Source organism: Fopius arisanus, unplaced genomic scaffold (assembly GCF_000806365.1).
Source record: "Fopius arisanus strain USDA-PBARC FA_bdor unplaced genomic scaffold, ASM80636v1 scaffold00235, whole genome shotgun sequence".
NCBI classification, from domain to species: Eukaryota; Metazoa; Arthropoda; class Insecta; order Hymenoptera; family Braconidae; genus Fopius; species Fopius arisanus.
The window spans coordinates 36987-58109 of record NW_011887974.1 but is presented as its reverse complement, the minus strand read 5'-3'; the positions used below and the strand labels follow the sequence as shown (position 1 = coordinate 58109).

Genomic DNA, 21123 nt, shown 5'->3' with positions numbered 1-21123 from the left:
ATTGAATTTAACAGTGCGCTCATCAACGTTAATTCTGAACATAAAAGATAGTGATGAGAAGGTCGTCGTAGTGGTCGACACTGGATAATGCATGGGGGTTTGGCGGATTGGGGGTTGAGAGAGGAGGGGTTAAGGGAGGGGTGGTTGACGGGCGTCGCGACGCCGTTCGGGACGATAGAGAACTATACTTGGAGGCGCTACACCGTGCCAGTGCCAGTATCGAACACGCGACCGTGCCGAGAGTACGTGTATCTTAATGCGCACTATTTGCTCTATCGTTATCACGCACGCTGCATACTTCTCATTTTTTATCCCCCCCTCCCGGCCCACTAATATTTTAATTTTTTTTTTTTTCATTCACCATCACTTAATCGCTGAATTCCATTAATTAATATTCGATTAACATCGCCCAATGTTATCAATTGAACAAATTCAATAATTTATTCACTACTGACTTGTGAAATTTCGCATGGATTTTCATGTGTGTGACAACGAGGATTTTAATGATAACTCTGGTGAACTCAAGTGATTATTAGAGTAATTGAGTAAATGGACAGTTTAATTGATGTGAGGGAGGAGTGATTAATTTAGGATTTGTCGTTCTGTTACTAACTGGGGGAAATTAAGTTGAAAATATAACGTGAATGCTTCATCGGGTACGTAAAGGCTATGTTATAGTTTGGCTTGACTAAACCAATCGCGTGTGACCCTCGGTGGCGCGCTACGAGATTTTTCATCACGCCAGCACCACAACCCCCTCTTACACACCCCTATGTACTCTTGGCCCGGGGACGGATGGTCCAATTTTCTACGTGACGTTGTTGCCACCGCGTCAAATAACTTACTCGAAAAATCCTCACCGAGACAACTACCAGATATTTATTCTCTCGCTCCACCAATAACAACACTACAATACATTTTTATTTCATATATTTGCCTCTACTATTTTTATATTTTATAAGCATTATTCGGAAGTATGTTAAGACTCACGATACGTTCTTGACGTGAAATACCATGGAGAATTCTTTGAATCTGAAAACAAAATAAAAAATCTACAGAATTTGTCCACCAGGAAAAAGTGTCAGGGACATTTTTTGTGTATCCCCCCAGCAATTTTATTTTGCATTATGCAAAACTTATTATTCTCATAATTGAGGGGATACAATTATCCATTTATTTCACGGCTCGTATCATTTTTCGTTGCTTTCACCATGGAAATTTATATTATCGTTGACTTTATCCACAAAAAATAAAAAAAACGATACCCCGAAATTCAATATCGCGTTTTCACAGTAGAACGGAAAATATATATTTCCGAAATCGACATTAAGGTCGTGGTTTGAGTGGGAGGAAAAAAACAATTAATCACCAGCAGTTTTATTTAATTATGTTACGATGGGGTGTGTCACAAAGTTTTGGGAAAAAACTTGCGCTCATTCCACGATGACGGGGGAAAAAAATGGAGTTCCACAGAATGATGGGGCGAAAAATGCTGAGAATGATGGTAGTTCCTAGTTAATGGACATATATACTGAAGTTTTTCAATCGCTGGGCCATGTGCAAAATCGTCTAGCTAGCCAATTTAACTTGGCCATTGAATATGCTCATTCTCTCTTTGGTTTTTCATGGGAGAGAAATCCCTCGCCAAATGAACATTCTCAGCTTTTTTCCCAGCGAATCGGACTTTTCATCTCTCCATTTGGAATTGTTACTATATTATAACCAGCTATATGATGGTATATATGTGTTCCGACATGGAGCGTAGGTATTGACAAACCCGTTCCACATACCGTAAATTTGTCAATCATGAAGGGCGCAGAAAGAGAGCAACGGAAAAGATTCACCTTTTCACTGGGAAATAAATATAACTCGAGCGAATTTCGCCTACCGATGTAACTGAAAATGGCAGGAATGAAGTATTGGTGAATAGCGTATTGAAATCCCAGGCTTAATTTGAAAAATGTATCAAAATTTCAACAATTTATCCTTTGGGTTAATAATGTGATTTTATGGCGTGTGATATTGCATGCTTGTGGCATTATCATTGAAAAGGAATAGAGAAGGGTTTTTGCTCGTTTAGTCGAGGTTTCCTGGTTTCTTTCCTTTCCTCTTTACTTTTCGTTTTTCCAACAAGAATCGTTAAGGGTCCATTCACGTTGAATCTCTATGAGAAACGAAGACTGAAGAGGACACGAGAACGCAAGAAAACGTGATGTCAGTTTTGGTCCTTTTGGTGAGGCACGTGCCTCACCAAAAGTTTTCTGCGTTTTCGCTCTCGAGTGGACCTGTATATGTATCTGTCGAGCCATATACATATATGTACCTCGTATAAATGAGGGGACACGGGGTTGCTTGGAGCGGTGGAGAAGAATCTCAAAAGCCAACACACCAGGATTCAAAACTTTTCATTGGAGATAGGGAATAGCTATATGTAGTTGTTCAGCCAAGTAGCGTTTACCTTTCAGCTACTTTTTACCATTTTCATTCTTATTTTCATTTCTCTTCTGTTTGTCCTATCAAAGTCGTATGTGAGTCTTAGTGATTTCGGGACTGCACATGCACCTGGGCTTTTAACTCTATTTGAACTTGCCATACCACCGTTAAGATACAACCAGATTGTTTCTTTTATTCCTTTTATTCCTTCAAAGTGAATAAACTCCTGCAATTTATATTTGAAAAATTTCCTTTCAAATATGATTTGCACCAATTCCCTGTCTTTAAACATTTCAATCAATCATCTAGGCATGAGTTCCACTAGCCTTTAACGTCTCACAATATTATCAGCAAATACATCGTGTAATGGGTAAAAAACAAATAAACAAACGTGCGGAAGAGGATAAAAAGTGGTGTGTAAACTGAAAGTTGTGTTACCGAAGGGGAGCCCTACGGAAGCGTTTCCTATCACCGCCTCGAGTGACCACAAGGAACGATTGAAATTCGGAGTCGCTCTCAAGAGCAGATAAGGACTCGTGAGTGTCAAACCGACGAGTTGTAACGACCCGAGTAACGACAAGGTGAACAAAAAGTATAAAAATCAAGTTAAAGTGCGGTGAAATCGTATTAACAAGGAGAAATGAGGTATCATCCGGTGGCAGTGACAATTCTCATCATTTTATTTGGCAGTGTACGAGCGCAAGGTCAGTTTTTATCATTTTTTATAAAACACATTGCTACGACCAATAAATATTATAATAAATGCTATTCAATTATTCTTACATAAATATGGTATTAATCCGTTTAAATGTCATGGCTCTTGTTTGCTCATGGTTTGTCGGAGGCGGAGCAGCTTGTCTAGTCTCTCGTGACATATTTTATTGTTGTAATGCATAGCAGCACTCAATATTCAATTATGTACCGCACATTCACCGGTATATTATCTCAAGCGTACATGCGTGCATTAGGGATGACACTGCACCAACTGTCCCACCGACACTCAAACGTGTTTAACCGATGAGACGATTCCGTCCTTTAAGTGGCAACATCATCTTCATAATCTGACAATTATTCACGTCACGTATTCATCAGGAACACGGAGTGCTGACTTGTTCTTCATAATTATTTCCCTGTCTGAGTAATGAATCAGTGACATATAAAAGTCAATATTAGTATAATAGTATAATTTTGCAAAGGTGATGCTCTTTCTTTTTTTTTATATCATTGATTTATCGAGAGATATTTAGATTGAACAAGTGTTGAAAATTTTTTATACTTTTCAATTCAAAATATCTCGATAGAATAATAGTCAAGCGTTTCATCTAGCTTTTTTTTTTCTCCTTGATTGATTTGGTTGGTTTATCAGGCGAAATGAACACTGGCGCGTTAATCTAGCTATAAAATGAAAACGAACGTTCTTCTGAGACTTGGCAAAATAAAATTTGATATATTTTTGGGTGTTACTCACAGAGACGAAGGTACCAAGCTTTATACATTGCATGCCCGTAAGGCCGTCGACTGATGGAATGAAATAAATGCAAGTGATGTAAAAAAAAAAGCCCCGGCGAAAAAGTCTTACTAAAAGTAAAATGCGATTGACAAGTGGAAAGAAGCTTTTCCCTGCTTGCAGTATTCAACTGGGTATGTAACCTCTTTTTAAACGCTCAACGTCCGCGCTCGATCGTACCGAGTTCTTTTTGGTACAATATAACCACTCGAGTTCACACTTGTGGCACGCCCGATTTATGCTGTTCATTCTAACAATCGAAATTCTAACAATTGAGAATACGAGGGACGAGGGGGTGATTTAAATGTTGCCATACTATTAAATCTCACGGTTATTTTATACAACTGGACTATTATAATACGACTATTGTGTTTCAAGTGTATTTGAGAATTTTCGATGGAGAACAAATATGAGAATTATTTTCCGGTGTTTGGAATCGATGGGCAATTGTATAAAAACAAAGGGGACTTTTTTCTTTCTCAATTGGTTTTTCTCGAGGATGATTTTACCTCGGGAGGCTGGTGTTGTCCCTCCACTCTGCTTATTTTACCACTAGTTTGAGGATAACCACCATCTTTTTCGATGTAGATAACGCTTCTGATGTATAACGCTCGACAACTTTTCGTTTCAGCATTGCAAATTGTTTAGCAAGAGTTCTCCACGGTGGCCATCAGCTCACTCTCAATTTACTCCTTTTTCTCCACAAAATAGAAGCTCATCCTCTCGATGTTACGCGAATTTTTCTTCATTTCTCGGTGAAATTTGCATGTCACCTAGTCCCTCAGGGATGCAAGTAAATTTCATGTGCCATCAGATGACATTTTAAATGAAAAAATAAATTGATATCCGGGCATTAACAATGTCATGTGGTATCTCTAGTTGGATGTGCTATATAGTGTATTGAACACCGGTTAATGAAAAAATTCTTGATGATGCCAAGTGTAGACAGATACCATCAGGTGCCTCGATTTCTGAAGTGGTATCATTGAAAAATTTCGCATTTTTTTTCTCATCCATCGAGTTGCGGAGATGAGCACGCTTTTCTCCCCATCAGCGCTCATCCGAAGTATTCGACTAATTAAATTCCTCGCGATTCTCGACTTGCCACGTAGAGGAGAAGAAGAAGGACAGGAGGGGCTGAGAGGAGAAGAGCAGTTGATCGTAGACCGTACCAATCCTAGCCATCTTCCGGTGTAATCTCATTGTTCTTTTTTTTTTTTTTTTGGGAACGAGCACATATGTATCGTGGCCACTTTCGACGAGAAATCGACGTGAAACTTGTCTCATTCGTCCTCGTGACGTCCATTTCCGTCCGGACGAAACAGCCAGCCACTACATATAGTTCCTGGGCCATAAATTTACGAGTTGGCCTCGCCGCGACTCTTCCATGGTGCACCAACGACGAATATCCCGTTCAACTTTTCTCGTCCTTTGTCCTGCAGACATTCACCCGCTTGTAACTAATGGAAATGTTTCAACAATTTAATTCTTTTTCGTTGTTACTATTCCATAATTTGTTGGCAACTGTGATTGATTCGACTCGAAAAGTTAACACCGAATTTCACCACAAATTTCAACAAAAAATTTATACGATGCGGTTGTTTATTGGTGAAGTGTACTTTTATATCATTTTCATTAATAAAACTGGGAAAAGAAAGTAAATCTAGGGCCCTGTGAGGTACTTTGCGGTGACCCAGAACGTGAAATCTCCAACCCGTAACGCCTCCCTGGGGGTATCTCAAAGCCGATAGGACTGTAAAGGGGTATTACTGTTGTTTTCTTCTTCTCGTCTGCTTCCATATAAGCTTTCATACCACCTCAATTCTTACCCGTCTGCAGACACCACTACGTGTACGTGCACTGCGAAGAAAAAAAAATTGCTAGAGTTTGAGGATTGCAATTTTTTTGTTTTCTACAATTTTTATAAAAAAGCCAAAGTAGAGTATTTTTTTCTGACGGTTGTACGATACAATATAAATGCAAGAGACAAAAATTTCGCTCTTCCAATTGTATCGAGTATTTGATGAATATTGAATGGAGAGTTGGAACGGAAATATGATTGTAGCCCACTACCTTTCCCTCTTGGACGATTGTCGTATGGTTGGTTTGTTCTGCAATAGAGACCGTGCGCATAAGGTTGTTGGGATTCAATTACGAAGAGCTTTTCCACGATACCATTGTATGTCCACTTCGATTTGTCTTTCCCATTCTATTCTTCGACCCTGACAATTCTTATATTTCTATTCTCCGTCGAGGCTTTTCCTCTAATACGTTCTTCACGTTTGAAATCGATTCTCTCATATGATTGATTTTTATCCCACTCTCTTATATTTTCAAATTTTCGTTATTCCACCGATGGAAAGAGTAAATCAAATGATGTTTGTTTTGCATATTGTATTCGGAAAGAAATATCATGTGTCTGGTAGAGATTTTTCAATTTCATTCAAAATCACGAACTTGTCTTTTATTTGAACTTTAATTTTATTTTAAATTCTACATTGTTGAGAACTTGGATTAAAGAAAAATCGCCCTCTTTCTCTTCCTGAAAATCAAGATTTAACTGAAATACTCAGAGAAAGTTGAAATTCTCTGGACTTTATCCTCTTCAATGGAATTAAAGCTCTTATTGAGAAAAAAAAACGAAATAGAGGCGAATTTTGATGAAGGCAGTGTGCAGTGAAACACCACCAAAGTGATTTAAGCTGATATTAAAGTTGAATAGTGCAAAGGGGAAATGTGGTTTGTAGAATTTTTGCGTCAATTTCCGCAAGACGATTGAGGTCTTGTATTGATGTCAGGTTGTACCTGGCCGTTGACACGCGATATATAGCTCGGAATCCTTCTGCACCATCGATCGCCACAAGCCCATGCACACCGTAGTTGGATAAACGCTGTATCCGGTGTGTGAGTGGATATATTCAGTTGAATTCCCCGAAGAATTTGACTACTGAAGTATAGAGAATGGGTATAGAGGAGCTGAGGAAACTGAGAAACCCTATGAACACGTGAAGTGTGAACTGGTTGTCGTCCGTCGGTGGTGTTCCCGCAAGTGGGAATACATAATAGATATGGTGGAACAAGGAGGGAAAGGAGATGGAGAGAGAGTGAGCCGTGATCATACATTCGTGAAATCATAACGATCTGTAGGACCTGCGGCGTTCGACGTTGCTCTTGGGCAAGTCCCCCGTGTAATTAAGCTGTTTGTATTGTATGGAAGCCTCGGCCCAACAACTAGAGCCCCATTCTTCCTCTCTCCCTTGCTCGCCTTAGCGCGTATCCTGCGGCTCTAAATGGTCTCTCGTATTATTCGAAGACCAGCCCAGCCAAATAATGGGGTGGCTCATGCCGACCTTCTCCACCCATTGCCAACACCTCGTTTAATTCCTATTAAATACGTGTGCACATGCCAACAAAACCACCACTTCAACAAAAATTATCATCCCCTTGCTGGTTCAATTATGGATTCAACGAATACATATCAATGGCTCAGCACGAGAGCGCAGAGTACGAGATCGTTTATGAATCTACTAAGTTTTCTCTTTAAATTCCGAATTCTCGTCTCGTTCCGTCTGGTTCGCACCCCTAACTCACACCGAGTTGTTTCAATTCAGTTCAATCAAGCAACTATTGTGGTGGTGGTGGTGGTGGTGGTGGTAGTGGTGCTCTCAACTTGAGGAGAGAAACTGTTGTCTCGATTTTTTAATATACTGCTAGGAGACATTCGAGTTGGCTTTCATATTTTTCGCATGAGATGATGCAATTTAGAGAGATTAGTGGTAATTGAGATGATGATAGCGTCGACAAAATTGAGAGGAAGATGGTGAAGGTGAAATGAAATAGGCTATATAGCTATTTGACGTGTAGTATAGGTCGTTGAGGCGCGAATTGTTCGGACACTGCAATCGTTGCTGTAGAGTTGCCAAGGATTAGTGATTAATGTATAGAGCCGCCACTAGTTCAGTAGCAATGTAACTGGCCATTTAGGTTGGGCGCGGTGGTTAACTTTGTGGCATTGCTGATGGGCTACCAGTTTCAATGAATGCAGCTGACCAACGTAATGCCCATTGGTTTCGATATAACTCCACCTCGAATACTTATGTAAAATCAAACAAATATTTTAAATTCCCCTTGAGAGTTGTCATCAAATATTCCATATATTTGATAAGAGATTTTTCTATTCCTTGTCGATCAATCACGTGAATTGAATTGAATTTTACTCACCACAAGTGGGCCAATGAATTTTCCGAAAATTTGCCGATGCGGATTGCAAGTTAGAGCAGCTATTCACTTCATTACTTTTACGATATCGTAAATTGATAATTAGGTTAGCCTGGGAAAATTGATTTTGTTGGTGGGATGCTCAGGCCACTCTGATTCTTGGATGGTCTGGCCTGTTTCCTAAATGGGCGACCCCACTCCCGGTGTAAGGGCTAACGGACAAGAGAGTACCTTCTGCCAGTGAATCAATGGTGATTTAATTAAAGATTATACTCCAACGAGAATTAAGATTAACCGAGCAAAAGGAAGCCAAGGGCTTTCAATATAAAATAGCCTATGGGGCATTTTTTATCATAATTACATCTGCTACGGGGCGGAATGATTGTTCGCCTATTTCATCATGCTCCGTCAAGTAGAAAAGAAGGAATAATCTCCTTAAATAATAATCGAATAAACCACGGGAATATCAGAGAGACTATAAGACTCTCCTATTTTGTGGTTTGTCTCTTGTTATTCCAGCTACGATTTTACCAGTTTTCCAACCAATGTATCTCCATTAGACCGCCAAATCGGAAAAGTTTGCTGCACACCGGGCTTTGCAGGCGAGCGCGAGAGAGAATAAAAGCCCAAGCCCGAGATTAGAGTGGAAAGATTGGAGTGAGGTGGGTACACTGGCTCTCTCTCTCTCTCTCTCTTGCTTGCATTGTGCCGAGAGAAGCAGATGAAAAAAAGATGAAGAAAACCCGGGCAAAAAAAAAATCATGAGGAAACAGGAAAACTCGCACAATTACATTATGCTAAAGATATAATTACATTTACTTACACATGTATTAAACGTTGCGAATTTATGAAAAACTATTTTTCTCTTAACGGTTATGAGAGATGGAATTGTTATTTAATATCAGGAAAAAAAATGTGTTATTCATTTATTCGGCGCATTACTCACATCTCAAATCAATTCCAAATCAATCATGGCAACTTGGTGAAATCACGCTCAAGTCCCGTGAAATCCATCGAAGTTAATGGAGACAAAAGCCGAAATACTCTTTTACAATTCTTTTTTTTTTTCACTCTTTGCAAAGAGGATTAAGGCGACTTAGCCCTGGGCTGAGTTTTCGACGAATATTTACGAATCTGAGGGAGATAATGAAATTTTTGTAATTATCTTTTTTTTAGAGTGGATTGAGGACTACAAAAAAGAGCATAACAAAATTTTCATTATCTCCCTGAGATTCGTAAATATTCATTGAAAATGGGTCAACGGTGGAAAATCGACTTGAACCCTAGAAAATGGCGTGACACGCCACTAAAAATAATCGATATAATTTTATCCCAAAAATCACATGAAATCAAGATGATTTGAAAATGATGAATGGATAATGGAGTGGCCTCGTTTCTGGCCTCGCCTCTATCTAATCGCAAATCCACCTAAAATGCACTAACGAGTGAATAGAAACAGCGATATCCATTGATTTTAAAATTTCTTTGAAGCATCTCCTCAATCCCCGAGGACGCTATTAATATTCAATATTTTTTTAATACCTGATGTGACATGGGCTAAGAGGGCGAAGAGATGTTGAGAGCACGTGCCACTGTCGAAGGTCGAGTGGTGTGTGATCAGGGGCCGTCACAAGAGAGTTCGACCGAGCGTACTTTGCACTACTTGGCTCATCCGACACCCAAACGCTCCTCATCCTATCCATTCTCTTTTTCATTCTTTTACCCCATTCCCCTTCAAAGTTGTTAGTTTCTTTACCAAAGTGTATTCTCCATTGGCCCCCCTCCTGACTGGAGCAACTTGCGCGAATATAGGGAATCGCGTTCACCAACTCACGAAGCAATAAGACGACGGGTGGCACCTGCTTCCAAGTGTTATGAGAACTCTCTTGGTTGTGCCACTGTCTAACTCGTACTCGTCTATATGTGTACTAATGCCCAAGAGACGGGGCATACGGGGTATACCTTTAGCGGCTGACATTTTTTTTTCCCTTTGGTTTTTATCCAAGTGTTCGAGGGACACTCGTGCAATGCCACACTTGCCACTGGAACTTCCATTACCACCCCCTTATATTCTGCCACCCCCTCATTCCCCCTCATTCACCTCATCCCCCTCATTCCCCTCATCCCCTCACATCCTCCAATTCTCCAATTCTCTCATTCCTTGAGGCTGTGTAGATGAGGATGGGCATCTGTTCACAGATGTCGCTTGGGGAGAAATTCTGGCTTCTTGCCGACACACCCCGTTTCTCTTGGTGGTATTGGACAGGTATACCAGTCCTAACAGAAGGTAGAAAACATTCTCACAGGGTGAAACGGCATCGCACCATGTCCACAGTGATTTTATCTCTAATTCAATTCAATTATCTTTTTTGCCTGACACAGCCAACTTTGAACAATTTATCTGGTTGAAGTTGGATTATATTGAACAGACCATACCCCCCCAGCTCACTCACCAAAATTTATCACCAATACCAAATTCACCATTATTTTTTATATTTTGCTTTAAAAAATTTTAATCCATTCAAATTTATCCCCGTTTTTGTAATTAATAGCTGGGAATATTTCGCCAATGCTTTGAAGTTACCTAACTAGAAAAGGATGTTTAATTTTCAATTCCGCCATTTATTTGATTGAAAAATCATTTCCAATAACGGGATCTAGGAATTAATACCAATGAATAAACGTTATAGTTATTTCTTTGAGTTATCTATGATTTTCTTATGATTTATCTATATTTTTGTTACAGGGATCCCGCGAACATTTTTGGCTAGGCCTTTCCGAGGAGGTTGGTTCGTTTGTTTGGTTTAAAGAAAAAAAAAAAAATAGGATATATAGCCTGTAGCATTTTTTCTCTATCAACCTCTCTATCTATCTTTCAATATTATTTTCTTATCAATTCACACGCTGTCTGTACAACTTAAATTATTATCTTGACAATTCACTAATCATTCACCAAATGCTAACTGCAACCGAATGAAATATCATTTGTGGACTAACACAGTATTGAATAACTAACTGAATAATGAATGAGTCTCCTAGATTTCAATTAACTAACTTCCATCGTCACATTACTTTTAATTAATTATCTTAATGTGCATACCCCATTTGCTAGATAAAATGCAATATTGATCACGTTAATTAGAATTGCAATTAATTCATTTTATATACATGTCAGAGATAAAGAAGTACCAATTTTCAGGGCTTTACAGGGTGGAGAGTAACGAAGATGAGTGATTTTTAGTGAATGATTGTTTGAACGTGAATCCCTGAAAATGAAATCTCTTCTTCTCAGTGGTAATAGATATGGCGAATAAATTGATAAGGGAGTGGAGGAAAAAGGCTTGAATCGGTGGGATTTGATAAATTTGAAGAGTGACTCTTGTAGAGGATTGAGAGTATATGTATCCAGGCATCAAGAGTTGCCGTGACATCCACCCCATCGCGACTATCGTTTCCCTTGGGATGCTCAACAGATATAGTCTACCTGTCGATATAATCTCATCGTAAAGAATGTGACATAGGCGCGATGAGGGTGTGGAAATTGAGTGTCAGAAATATCATAGGTTGCCTCCGCCCTCGAAAGGTCTTTATGATTTTCATATAATTCACCCTTCATACGAATGGTAATAAGAAAGGAAAATCACATTCTACATTTAGCTTTGATATGAAGGCTATTACGATGGGTCGGGCTGGGGCTCTACTGAGACTCGGGATCGGGATGGCACGTATAAAGAATCGTATGACGGGTGAAAATGAAAATGACGAATTTTTCAATAGTCTGAAAATTCACTTGATTGAATGAAGGTAGGTAGGTATGAAGCTTTTGGTTGATGCAGGAAAAAGGGAGCTGTCAGCCGCCTAACAGTTACGGCCAGAATAATGGAGCGTTGCATAATATTAAACGTCGTCAAATAACCCTGGGGCGTCAGTATTAATTGTCGAGTTGGCTTTATGATTCAAGATGAGGCGGGTGGGCGCACACAACTAGAATAGGGGGTGGCCTATTCTCCCAGCACTTTTCACTTCATCCCATCAAGTCCACGAGTCCTCTTCTTATATAATTTTCAGCCTCTGCCAAAATTAATCCATCCTCAGTGCTATGTGAGGATTCACGTTGATTCTCTAAACGAGGGGAAAATTTAAACGAAAAATTACCATAACGTTTGTGAATCAACGTCAAATGAACATTATCTTTTTATCTCCTCTTTTTTCATAAATTGCGTTATCAAACGCATATGGCAAAAAATGTGTTCGTCTTTTAAATTTATTTTTTATTTATTTTTTATATATATATATATTTTTTTTTCGTGCAGTGCCATTTTTTCATGGGGTTACCTCGAGGGTGGTACGCGCACAGACGAATTTGATGTAACGTCAGAGGAAGAAAAAATTAGAGCAAGATATATTGCATTGGGTGGATATGCGAGAGACATAAAAAGAAAATGAGATGGAGGAATGACCTGGATGAGAAAGGCAGATTTATTCATTCGTGAGGAACAAAATTTCACGCGCAACACCTGCGTCCCTCACCCTGTCAGTTGGAATAGTAAGTCCCTCACAATTCTCCCCTCACGGGTTTTTCCGTGTTGCCCTTGGGTGGAGTGATCCCGTAGTATACGCGCGACTGAACGTTTAGCCTCTGGCGATCCTCTCTCTGAGTTCGGCTAGTTGCCCATTCCAACGTTGGGACACCAACTTTCTCGATGAAAACTGCATTATCCGAGTTCGCGTAACTGTCCAACTCGACGTTAAACCTCATACACATATATACCACCCTATATAATACCCATAACTGTCCGCGTTGTCTCGAGCCATGTAATATAATGTGTGTATCTCTTGCTGTAGCCACTCTCTGCCTGCCCCCATTTTTTTTTTCATTTAAAAAATCACCAACAATGTTTTCATCGGAAATCTCCATTCGAATAATTTTTGTCAATTTCCTAGTTAATGCTACTGTCTCTCTCTCTCTGTCAGTCCGATCGGTTTTTAATCAACACCTACACAAAAATCCCCGGATATTTTTTACTGCCAAGCAAATTTCATTCACTTCCGCTGAAACTCATAATCATCGGTATCGATTTAAGGTCCAAACGTTATAAAACCGATAACGCGATTAAATTCTCGCTGCCAACGGTTTTTTCTGATTTCTCTCTAGAAGCCTCGTTTTTATTTTCAAATTACTCGATACTCAATGAAAAATAAAAAAGTTTTACTTACGTATCACTTATTCACCCTTTCGGTACTGAATTATCTGAGTCGTCTAATTTTACAATGATCTAAAAGGAGAACAGTCTTGATACTTTTATAATTCATAAGGCCGGATAAATTTGGTAGAATGAAAATTTTCCGTTTGCCTTTCTCTTCAAAAAATTTCGGAAAATTCTTGATGTAAAAATCACGTTTCCATCAGCTTGCCTCCAATTCACCATGAAAAAGTGCAATTTCTCTCATTAATCGAGCACTCAGAGGATCGTAAAATATTGAGAAGTACTCCATCTGTCGTTGATGTCTGATTATTCGAAAGAGATTGCTGAAATCCGACAATTTATTCCCAGTGCCCCCCTCTCCCCCCCCCAGCAATTTTATGAATAATAGAAATTTTGTTATCGAAGTCGCTGTGATATTTGTAGTATATCACTTGACTCCCCGAGTATCTCAAAGAAACTCAGACATAAATATTTGATGAACGATCCACAGAGAAGTGCAAAGCCATCTGTATTTTATTAGCACTAGGTCAATAAAAATTGTACAGATTATCTCCATTGCGTCGCTTTAACAACAGATAGGAAATTTTTGTTGACATTTCCAGTGAGTTTCGTGCTGCATGAACGTATACGTGATTCCATTTGCAATACCCAACCCACGATGATTCGCGTTTGAACTCGAGTCTTATCCATCAACTTGAATTGCTCATCACAATTTACAATCTCCATAATTATCTACATATACACGAGTATACCACAACCAATAGATTGTGGAAACAATTGGAAACTTTTTCACTACCAAATGCAACCTTGCATTGATGAATCGGAAATGATAAAAATGGAAAATAAAATTTTTCCCGCTACAATTTTTAAATCGCACACCAGAGTATTATGAAAAAGTGGGTGTACTACGGGGAAGGATGGGAGGAGAGGGAGAAGAGGGAGAAGAGGGAGGAGAGGGAGGAGAGAGAGTACCATAGCAAAAAGTGCGCTCTCTATCTTACTCCGGAAATGAGAACGAAAGGTAGGAAATAGCATCATAAAATTGAACGCCTCTCTGGGAATAAGGAGAGGAAAAAAAAAATGTGAGAAAGGAGAGTGAAGAGAAAGAGATTGTGGAGTGAAATGGTAAAAAAATTCCGCAGGGGATGGTAAGACAGGACAGACCCCAACATCATAGAGGACATCTTCACATGTTCTCGTCATGTCGGCCATTCTCGCCCAGCAAGTGGTACTTCATTGAAACTTTAACAATTTCTTGCTGTTTAATAACTGGGATTTATTGGAAGGGGGATCTATATTGGTATTGTTTGCCGTGGTAAAATCAATTATCGGTGGAGTACTGAGCACCGTGGTTTATTGTATTTTCCATGCACCGATATATGATGTCCGTAAGCCTGGAAGTCGATAAGTGCCTTGTGTCGATAGGTACACAGTTGATGGATCACTGGACAGTGAATATTGTCACCAAACTCAATATAACATACAGTTTTTAAAATTCATGATTATTTGTGTCCTCCACCGATAAATCCCCAGAAATATGACCCGGGGATGGCTGGAATACTCCACACTTCATGTCATCTCTTTAATTAGAAAGATCCTTGTGCATCTCTGTATATATGTTTGACCTATCCTATAAAAAGAATATAATTTTTTATTTTGTCATGATCTAACCGAGCTACTACAGGCTTTATTATCCTCATGACCGCATTTCAAATGCCAACCACCGAGAGTCGTCACTCAGAGAGGAATAAGTCTCGAAGAAATCTGTATGTTCTCAATAATTAGAGCTTATTCTGAGACTTGTGTGCTTTAATTAGAATTGTTGAATGTCTGACGCTCAGACAGACCAAGAGTTCAACTTGAGACTTTTGGAAATTTAATTGAGACTTTATAATTCACCTTGACACTTTCGAATGTTTCAAGTTGAGACTTCTGCAAGTCCCGATCTCCCACTTTTACTACTTGAATCGAGATTTTTGTATAAATTTTCGAAAAAATATAATAAATTGAAAACAAAAGGCCACATTATTCTAGAAAGTTTGGCATTTTATTTCAAAGAGTCTCAAGTCAGGGCTTTAAAATCTTGAAATGAAGTTTATTTTTTGTTTGAGAAGGTACAGCTGTAGAGTCAACGAAAAGTTTCTCTGGTCCAAGCTCCGGGCTACCGATATTCTGTGGTTGGTTGGGAAGCCACAGTAAACTTTCCATTTACAAGTGCGATCGGTCTCATCTGTGGGTCGAGTCTTGGTCAACTCTGCTTTATAGTATCACACATGTATATTCCACTTTTATCATAAATATAAATCGATAGAGTATTGCAAACGTTGAAAGTGCAAATGTCAAGGATTTTGCTCCGAGGCGAAGATAGCACCAAAACAAAAATCCAATTAAATGCCAAAGTTTACTGATTTTTATTTGCATCCGCTACAATTGGCAAATATTTATCCAATTCAACGTGCCATTGAGCGTAAGTATTCTGATTTATTTGATTTCCATATTTATTCACCATACAGAACGATGCACGGCGTAAAGCCTTTCGTATCGCCACGCTAAATCAGTTCACGCAAATAATACTATTTCTTTTCTAAATCGTACATATCGCTGTGGAAAAAAAAAATTTATATGTACCGAATATTGAATTACGTGGAGGAGTAAATAATTGTAATGGGTAAATGGATATTTGGGTGGAATAAATTTTTATTTGAGTGTATACATGGCGAATTGCCATCCCTCACGAGTTAACAAGTATTACAGAGAAATGGAGGGAAATAGATCCGATGGATTAGCAGCTCGTGGACGTTGTGCGCAACTGTTGAGGCATTGGGGGAGACAGTGATCCCAGTTGTAAATCGTTTCTCGGTTACGAACCGCGACAGAACCCGCGAACACATTAACCAAAAGTCCCATCCATAGTTACCAGGCGTGTGCCCTCTATCCATTGGGAATTAGAAACTACTAGGGCAAATACTTGCCAACTCGTCGTTTTCCATTTTAACCCGACAAATCTCCCTTGAGAATACAACACTCAAGACACTTTGCCAACAAAAAAAAAATGCCACTTTAATCATACTGAAATTCTTCTTTCAATGTGTAATTGCGGCAATTTATTTGGTTGAATTGAGTGTTGCTTGCTTTTGAATGAGCTTGACAGAAATAATTTTTTTGGGGGTGTAGAGTGAGAAAGATGAAATTGAAAAGCTTGTGTATACGTGAATCCGCAGTATATAGAGAATGGCTGAAGCGCTATCCAATACTATAGTAAATCAATTAGCCTGCATTGTAAATAAATCACCGTTTTACAACTCTACCGAGTCATTTCGAGCGACATTCGTACGAAATTTATCGAGGGTTTCGCGTCCGTTTTTCGATGCCCATACGATTGAAAATGACGCGTGTGCCCCACATCACCTAGGGATTAAACCGATTGTCTAACTCATACCACTTTCTGCAGGTGCATGCACTGTATGCATTTGAAAGCATCTATTTTTGCAAAATAAAGGGGAAAAAAAAATGGAATGAGGAGGAAGAGAGGAATAAGAGGGAAAGGGTAGTGGCACATTATGAGAATATCCGATTGTGGCTGACGAAAATAGCATGAGACGGGCCGGAAGAGTGGTAGAATGATTCATTGATTATTCGAGTAATTTACGTATCAATCACTGTCAAACACGAGATGGAATAGAAAGAGAGAAAGCCACTTGATGGAGGTGAGCCGGGTGTCGTTGATAGAGCTAGGCGCTTCAACAAACGATGGCACATTGTTTTTTAACGAGTCGCACGTCGACGTTCAAACCATTTACCAGTTTCATCTCTCGACATATCATACAAAAGTACAGACAGCAAAGTATTTTCAGTGAATGCATTCACTTAACGTTTAAATCCAGTCTCCAGTTATCAATAGAACCTATAATGTTCATATCTTTATAAAAAATATCTGAGGACTTGACGTGAATGCCAATTTTTATGACACATGTTCAAACTCATACTTCCTTGCAACTCCTCTCAATTCATTCACCACGTCCTTAGCTCCATTCCCTCGCCTGTAATTGATCAATAACAATAATTATGATTTGAGTAAACTAATTTATTAATCCCTAATCATCGTTAACCGTTATTGATGTCACTATAACGATATCCTCGATAAAATAATGTGTTTCTCTCATCCCCATTCCACCCTTCATATTCTGTTGTTCCTCTATCGTCCCTGGCCTGTTCTCTCCATCGTTACGATCGATAGAATATACAGAGATCCATAGGATAACACCTGAGCAAATTTGCATTCGCCTCGTAACTTTTCCCGATAACGCCCGAACGATCGGCCGCGAGAACCAAGCTCGAAAATACTGGGCAAAATCAATTTGCTGGCGCGCAAACGATGCGGTCCCTAGAGTTTTCTCGATAGCGTGAACCCCTCTACTGTTCACGCACTTTGTTTTTTTTTTTTTTTTCAATTTTTTCCACCTCTTTTTTCATCTCTTTTACTCTCCACTCTTCTCTTTCATGCCATTTTTTGTATTTTCCTCTCAATTCAGTTCTTCTTATTTTTTCGTATTCGTCCCTTTCTTTTCCTCTTTTCTCCTCTTCTCGAATCACTATTTGCATATTTTCCGCAGCGTGTAACGCCAGACCCAGAGGCTCATCGGCAATCACGGAAAATAACACGGGAGCAATTTAATTTGCCGAGCCCTGCACGTTCAGCCGATTTTTTTTTTTACCTCTCTCCACGCATTTCTCAAAAGCTCCGACGTTAGCGTCTTTTCATAATCCCCCGGATATTCCATTCTCAAATATCATCCAATCATGATTTAATGAGGGGCAAAGTGTAATTGATGGGCTCTGCGGAGTATTTTTCAGTGATTATTTCAAGTGTTGTTGAATTTAGAATATAGTATAAAAAATGAATGTAATGTAGAAAGTAGTCGAGGAGAATCAAAGTCAGACTGATTGGCGTCTACCCACTTGGATGCTCGCGAAGTAAGGCTCATGCTGGTGCCAGAAGCATTTGCATAAACAGCTGGGACCCAATCTCTATGCTAATCGAGTAGTTCGCGTCCGAAAAGTGCTACTCCATGCGCTCCTGCACTTCTCTACTCTCGGCACTTGCTCTTGGCAAGCTAGACCGCAGCGCTGGCTGAAATCATTGATAAGCACTGACTCTTCACATATTCTCACCAATCAGGACTCTCTACCAGCAAAAAAAAAAATTATTCCCGCTTCTTTTTTTTATTCAAATTCCCCCCCAAGGGAGCAACTCATTGTAATAATCCCGAATATACATATATAGATGTATACTTGTTTTTTTATTTCAAAAAGATTCTACTCGTCACCCTCGAATCATGGTGACACAATTTGTTTTTTTTTTTTTTTCCTTTCTTCATCCCCCATTACATTTTTTTCTTCTCACCCCGTGTCTCTGTCACCTGATTCCCCGTAGGGTAGGGGCATTTTATTAAAGTATTCAAATTACCACCAACCCATCGGCATTTCGAAGCCGAGAGTACAATTATTTTTAAAGCACCATCCGGGGAGAGAAGCCCGCGAGCTTTCACTATAGCAGCATCTCAACTGTTCCTCGTTGGGGTGGCACTCGACGAGTTTCTCCTTAAGACGCCCCCGGTGTCTTTTTCCATTATCCAGTCGTCGCGCGGGGCCGATCGGCCACAGAGAAAAACGTCTCTATTTCCACCCTTAGACATTTCTTTCCTCATCCCTCCTTTTTTTTTACACTTCTCCTGGGGGGTGGCTCATACCCCCAACCAGCTATCAGTGCTTCCCCTTGCCTACTTTGTTTTATCACACCTGCGTTGAAGCCTCACCCACCGGATAAGTAGACTAGTGGAAAAATACTCAGTATAATGTTATGTGAAAAATCTTGTAGCGAATAAAGGGCTCTTGAAAATTTTTCAATTAAATTTGTCTAACAAATGACTTTTGACTTGAATTTTGGGGCTTTCTGGGGGGTGCTTAATACAGAATATGGTAAATTTGTGTTGATAAATAAAAGAGTCTCGTATAAGCCGTTTGTCATTGGTTTGCCGTAGTGCGGTGGTATCCAAGATGCGCTTGACCGGCGACGAAATAAATGAAAGCCGTTGGCCCCACATGTCAGGGTAGTTTCTCGGCTGAAATAGCCGAATCTCGGTGGGTTCACCCTGAGAGTCAGTATAACCCACATTCCTATATATATATATATATATAGCGAACGAAACTCGTACTTCTCGCTTTCTCTCTCGCTGGGGGACACCCCAGAGGAAGATCGAGAATGGGATATCACATAGTGGACACGATGAATTATTTAAGTTTCCATCCGGTACACGATGACCCTTCCCTCGTGTCTGCTTGCCTCTCTCCTCTATTCTCCCTCTGTTCCTTCTCTCTGGGACCGTGCTTTCGTTAAAATAATATGCTAAGCGTCGTATAAGTCACTCTGTATGAGAGTGATGTAGGTACGTCCAGTGAATGCTCTTTCCGCCTCATGTAATAATATTTTTTCCGCTCAATTTTTTTCCTATTAATCATCCGAATATAGACTATAAATTTTGGGAGACAGAAAAAGTAAATGCCATTCAATATCTCTTATTTAGAGTTTCAATTAGTGAGTGGTCTCGCCAGTTGGAATCAATACTTCTCCTGAAACCTGATAGTTTAGACTAGATTATTTGATCGAGATAGTCACACGTTACTGACAACTACCGTCACGTTAAACCCTGCAATTAGTAGTTTTTCAACTTTCAATTGCACTAATGATGATGAGACGCAGGCGATATGCACTTAACCCCCTTCCGGATTTCATTATTCTAAAAGGTAGAGAATATCATCAAATGGAGTACAACAACTGGAACCCTAAGTACACAATGTGTTCAACAATGACGGTATTGCCAACGGAATAGAAGAAAAAAGAGGGTAAAAAGGGAAAGAAAAAAGGTAGAAACAAGGGAGAATAAACGCAGGAGGTGAAGCGAGTGGTATAGGTGCATTCTTTGGGAGTACAGTGAAAAGTGAAAAGAAACGTAAAAGCAGAGAGAAAAAAAAAAGATGAAGAAGAAGAAATAAAAGAAATAAAAGAGGAGAGGAAAGATGGTGGAAAGGGATAAACGTTATAAGGTGAGAGAGGGTTGAGATGATATGACCAAAGAGAAGAAATAAAAAAAGGTGGAGAAAGAATATGGGTAGGAGGTAGTGTTGCACACAGTGTGGCACGAGCGGCACACAAGAGGGGTGGAGTTGTTTGAAAGAATTGCCACTTTTAATCTGGCAGCTTTCGCCCCGTGTTAGGCGGAACCCGGCCGGAATAAAACCAAGTGGCAAGGTGAGGGACCGAAAGAATCAGACTGAAAGAGATAGATGGGCTAGGAGGACTAGCCGAGACTATGAAAAGGCAAAAAAAGAGAGGGAGACAAGAGTGAAGGCTAAGGGAAAATAGGTAGTGGTGAGTGATAGAGGAGGGCTGGGAGGTAAGACCACTTTTTTATCCGTCTGATCCAACAGCGCCTTCACCGTCAGATACAATATCCTCATACCGTGCACCGCATCCTTCTCCTTCTACTCAACTTGCTTATACTTTATGTTCTTTTTCTTACTTTTTAATTTTTTTTTTACACTTTTATCTCTCCTCCTCTCACCTATTCCTACAAAACTCTTCCGCATTATGTCTATTATGGAGGATAAAAAATAGTTTCAAGATTAATGATTGCACTGGTTTAGTTGAAATGGATTTTCTGAATTAAAAAAAAAAGTGGAATATGATTTGAATGGTTT

At 39.5% G+C, this 21123-nt stretch overlaps 1 protein-coding gene and 1 long non-coding RNA gene across 2 annotated transcripts in view; one reads left to right on the top strand and one right to left on the bottom strand.

Annotated features, from left to right (window-relative positions):
• The first annotated feature begins 254 nt into the window (after positions 1 to 254).
• LOC105272687 (cell adhesion molecule 2-like) overlaps positions 255 to 21123 on the top strand; it is a 56344-nt gene continuing 35475 nt past the window's right edge. The window contains exons 1-3 of the mRNA XM_011314902.1: positions 255 to 656; positions 2743 to 3137; positions 10905 to 10943. Of these exons, the coding sequence (XP_011313204.1) occupies positions 3074 to 3137; positions 10905 to 10943 (103 nt within the window). The 5' untranslated portion in view covers positions 255 to 656; positions 2743 to 3073. The remainder of the gene's footprint in view (positions 657 to 2742; positions 3138 to 10904; positions 10944 to 21123) is intronic.
• LOC105272686 (uncharacterized) lies at positions 10954 to 13657 on the bottom strand. Its single transcript, XR_892810.1, has 3 exons — positions 13376 to 13657; positions 12718 to 13155; positions 10954 to 12280 (listed from the first exon to the last, which is right to left on the bottom strand). It is a non-coding gene; the product is annotated as an uncharacterized lncRNA (long non-coding RNA).